Genomic DNA, 5,210 nt, shown 5'->3' with positions numbered 1-5,210 from the left:
GCATATCGCGTTTTATATATATGAAACGCGATATGCCCGACATATACGTTATATGACCGATATGTTAATCCAATATCGTAAACTATATAGTGATAAATATTGAAAGTTTGAAACCAAGTTGCATATGGCTTTCCTAGCTATTATCTCTCATATTTAATGTATACGCTTTAAATCTATCTACAAGGTTCAACAGGATTTGGTTTTCGTTTCTCCTTTTGAGGAGGAGGCTGGAATGATTATTATTGTTAAAATGGAGGGTATTCAAGATTCACCTTAAAGTGCATATAATTTTCTTTCTTATTTATGCACGAGTTTGCTTGTTGCTTGTTTGTTTTGGGTGTGCCGATAGAGACGGAGACTACATTTGTACATATAAAAATAAACAGGTATTATCGTTGGACAATTATGCTTCGCAGTAATATTTTTATTTATTTATTTATTTATTTATTTATTTATTTATTTTTTTTTTGTTCTCCACGCAATTTTATTGAGAAAGAACGAAACTATAAATTTGTCTTAGACTAAATCTTTTCTTTTCTTTTTTTTTTTTTTTGTTCAACGTTCCTTGTTCTTTACAAAGATTACATTTCGAAATTTTATAAAATTCATTGTAGTAGATTTGATTTATTATATAAACGAAAATGGTTTGGCCATTTGAGAATTATGAAATAATATTTAAACTCTTACTTAACATAATTGACCTAAAATTTAATATACTTAAGCAGAAGGAGGGATCTTAAGCTAAAATGTTTTAGACAAACTTCTTGGGATGTAATCGCAATTACAATCGCTATTTATATTATAGTTTTCGAAGACAGAGTTTACCAGGCCTTGCAAACCATCTCATCTAATCTCATCATTAATAGATATAAAAAAAGTTTTGAGAGAAAAGCGCCAGAGAAATTAATTTGTGTAGAATTTAAATCTTAGCGTACTAGCATCTAGCAGGCTATCAACTTCATTGGAAACTCCTCCTTAATTGAGACTTAAACTCATAATCATTAAGTTGTTAGCCGCGATCCTTTACCCACACGGCCAATCAAGCGTTCTAAATTCGACTAAACGTCCAAAATCGAACAGTATTTCATCAAAGTTTAATTGAAAAACCTTTAAGCAAAATTAAAATATTATCTGAATTGCTAGAATAGATTAAGCAACGATAGTATGAAAAGCAAAAAAAAAAACAAAACAATTGTATTTAGCTTACGTCGAATGTTTTAATACCCGCTCGATGGTGCTTGAAAAAATTTTGGCCATTTTTTCACTGAAAAATGGATACAAGATAGATATATATTAAGTAAGATAGTTTCCGTCATTTTCTACAACAAATAAATTTGCCAATATTGTTGAGCAAAATGGCGATAACATGTCGAAAAAACTTATATTAGTTTGGCAGCGATCGACCCATCGACCCATTTCCGCTCTTCTTCAACTTTACGGCCTGTCGTGCCAGCCATGCCATGTTGAACCGATCTGAACAAGTGGTAAGTAGGAGACGGCATATTTGTTGAGTACGCTGGGTGTGGCAGAACTTCCTATTCGAGCTGCAATAGTGCATCCTAGGCAACGCTTGCAACAAGTATCCAAAATGACCTTTTTTAGTCAATTCGTGCCGTCGCACTCGAAACCGACAATTGGGATATGACGGAGCAGCATCATCACAATCCTGTGAATGTGTTTGATGGACTTCGGCAGCAGATTTCTTCAATAATGAATTTGGAAGAAGAAGAATTTTGAGTGTTACATGATTAGCGTGGGCATGCATTGCATAAATCAATATAAAATGATATGGAAAACTGGTATTTTATGTAGGGGAAGATCAAAAACATCGAATTCAATTGTTATGCACAGTGGTATTTCCCGTTTCTTTATCATTCTTAATTTGTAGAAGTAGCTGAAGCTGTTCAAAATTTTTGCAAACACCTAGTACTTTCACACCTATTCGTATTCTGTAGGGTTTGTCAACAATTTTTGCAGGCAATTTGATATTTATGCTAATCGTGGACAAATAAATATTTGCTCCGATTTTGTTAATTTTCGAAAAGGGAATCTGACTAATGCGCAGATAAGAGAAGTAATCTCAAGCCAATACATAAATTTTGTAAATTTTTTATTCGTCTTTTGCGCGAATTTGGGAAATAGTTGTAGTTAATTTTAGTTCAAAAATTTGCCATAGGACCGAAGCGCCTTCCATAATGGAAGTGAAATTTTAAAATTGCATTTGTAAATGTATTTGATTATTGACATTTTCTATGATTGTTAAATTAAATTGCTTGTTTTATCGCAAGCGAGCCACGCCCATTTCTATATTTAATATGAATTAATTAATTAATCAGATATATGACAAATGTAAATTATCCTACTATGTTACGACAGCAAGCCTTCCAGCTATTAACGAATGAAAGTAGACGGACGGACTAAATCCGAAATATAGGTACTTTAACAAATCTTTGATGCGTATTTTTCAATGTTTTAGGCAAAAAAAAAACAAATCCATTAAATCCTATTCTTTCGTGATGAATAAAATGAACTAAATTTTTTTCATTTGATATTTCCAATTGTCTTAATAAGGCCGATAAGAAAAATATATGAGAGTACGTCTGTTTTTGTTTAAAAGCTGATAGGTGTATATATGTGCGCTAGAAGTGAAGTGAAAAGAAATTAAAATAATAATATTGGCTGAAGTTATTAAGCAAAAAATCAAATGAGAACATTATAATTGGACGAGGTCGACCATTAGATACCTTACCTTATATCGCTTAGTCTTGTATAATTCTGCATTTCTTTTCGTGATAAAATACGAGAAATTACATTTTGCTTCCATTCAAAAGGTATGGATTTTGTGGGCGCCTTTAAAATGGGAGAGAAAGTGAGAGAGTAAATGGTAAATTGAGCGCAAAATTAATCTAATTAATCTTCTTTTCAATTACATATTGTTGCGATACAATCGGATGTTTTTTGTGGGTACCGTTATATCTGATGTGATCAGAAAAATAGACTCACATAGTAGAAATATGATGCAAATATGCTAACAACCAATTTTCCTTATAAAATATTTAAAAAAACGAGACAAAATCTTTATATAAATGATATTTATATATATGTATGTATAAGATGGATTGCAAAAAATAAAAACACGTGATCCCAAATTTGAATCGTTTCAAAATTGATGAAAAAAATTTGCATCAAATGGAGAAATTGGAGGATTGGAGCATTTCTCATAACATTGTTCCTACGGTCCATTTCATATGATAAATGGATTTAATTTTCAGTATTTTATTGTTAAAATTGATCCATAATAGTGCAAATTGAATCGCCGTGAAAGTGCAACCTAGGGTCCTTATAAAAACTACCCATTCTACCATAGCGAGAATTTCAAATTTTCAATCTATTGCAATGAAAATGTGTCGATAATATAAAATTTGGAATAAAAATTAATCGAACCGAATTTGTATCCTCTATATATATTTATGAATATTGAACATTACATTATATAAGCGTTATTATGAAAAGAGAATATTATCTTAAATGAATGTATTTGATAATTATATTAGGCAAAATAGTGTAGGGTATTTTTAAGTGATATTGGGAACTGTTTGTGCCAGGGGCCAATGCAAAAATATTTCAAAATTCGCGATCTGTAGGTTGAATACAAATATACATGGATAGGCATTAAATGGATAGACAGACAGTCAGACAGACAGACAGACAGACAGACATGCTTCTATCGAGGACAGAAAATGATTTTGAATCGAACGATATAATAAAAGGTGAGTCTACTCTAATCTTAAATCCTTCTGTGTGTGTGTTCGCAAGGTACGCTCCATATAAGCAGCAAAACTGACTAAAATTTGAATCTAAACAACAACAAAAATCATTCAATTTGCATATCTATAGCCCGAGAACATGTGTCCATGTCCAGCAAAGGTGGGCAACAAGATTTTTGATGATTGATGAATTACTTGAATAGAACGAATTATTCGAAGGAGAATCGCGCTCTTTAATAATTCAAGTAATTCAAGGTATGAAAAAACGTATATAAAGTTTCAAGTCCAGACATCTACTCGATTGTTAGGATAATCGAATTTTTGCATTAGAGTAAAAGTTCCTTATTCGCGAGAGATACGTGCCGTGAATACGGAATTCGGGTTTGATACCTATTCAGGTCATTTTATTCTTATTTATGTAGTTATTGGAATCCGCGAATATAGAAATTTATAGCCGCGAATAGAGGAATTGTATCGCATTTTTTTTAAACCGCGATTATGGAAACCGCGAATGAAGGAAGCGCGAATAAGTAACTTTTACTGTACTTAAAACTTTATTATGCCCACAATCATGTTGTTTCTATTTATAAGAGATCATTTAGGCAAAAAAAAAAAAAAATAAATAAAAAAAATATATATATATTTTTCTAAAAATTTGATAACAAATTTGTCCCTTAACAGTAGATCCTTTATAGATGGATATGCAAAATTTAGCCGAATTAAAAAAGAATTTCTTATATACCTTCTATATGCATGATGTTAGCCAGTATATGTGAAATTTGTTAGGAAAATAATAAGCGTACATAAATATTTCATTTACACAAAAAATAAAATGAATGAAAAAACAAAAACAAAGCAAAAAAAAAATTTAGTTCAATGTTTAAAATTTGTTCTTTTGCTATTTAAAAGGAAAAAAAAAAAAAAAAAAAAAAAAAAAAAATGTATATATTTGTATGTGTGTGTTGGGTGTTGGGTGTTGCGTGTGTGTGTGTGTGTGTATGTATATATGTATGTATGATATTTATAAAGCTAATTTCGAAAAATGTATGCAAAAATGTAAATCCATATTGAGAGTGTCTTCTGTTATTTTATATGTTAAACAATGAAAAAAAAAAAACACAAAAATGTTACTATTGTTGTTTTTAATTTTCTATTCTTCCACGTGATCGATCGAGTTATAAGGCAACAAAGAGAAATATAGGATGAATGTATTGTATTTTGTATTTTAATGTCATTTAGCCTTTCATAAGACCGTCCACCGTACCGTTTGAAAGTTTCTATATGAAATATATATTTTTTCATTAATTAATTAAACATAAATTAATTATCCTTCGCCCACATCGCGTTTTCTAAGCCCATACATTTTGGCACATATAACGTTTGTACACATTATCGATTGTTTTTGAATTTTGCGCTTTCTTCTTCTTGCTGGTGCTGGTGCTG

General features: G+C 30.7%; 1 protein-coding gene across 1 annotated transcript in view; it reads right to left on the bottom strand.

The window, feature by feature from the left end:
- Nucleotides 1-1,114: 1,114 nt before the first annotated feature.
- LOC119632585 (kinesin-like protein Klp61F) overlaps nt 1,115-5,210 on the bottom strand; it is a 22,386-nt gene continuing 18,290 nt past the window's right edge. Inside the window, exons 7-9 of the mRNA XM_038025558.1 lie at nt 2,750-2,850; nt 1,208-1,702; nt 1,115-1,139 (exon numbers count right to left, since the gene is read on the bottom strand). Of these exons, the coding sequence (XP_037881486.1) occupies nt 1,603-1,702; nt 2,750-2,850 (201 nt within the window). The 3' untranslated portion in view covers nt 1,115-1,139; nt 1,208-1,602. The remainder of the gene's footprint in view (nt 1,140-1,207; nt 1,703-2,749; nt 2,851-5,210) is intronic.

The sequence above is a fragment of the Glossina fuscipes genome, unplaced genomic scaffold (genome assembly GCF_014805625.2).
Source record: "Glossina fuscipes isolate IAEA_lab_2018 unplaced genomic scaffold, Yale_Gfus_2 1, whole genome shotgun sequence".
In the NCBI taxonomy this organism is placed as follows: Eukaryota; Metazoa; Arthropoda; class Insecta; order Diptera; family Glossinidae; genus Glossina; species Glossina fuscipes.
This window is presented reverse-complemented; position numbering and strand designations above follow the sequence as displayed.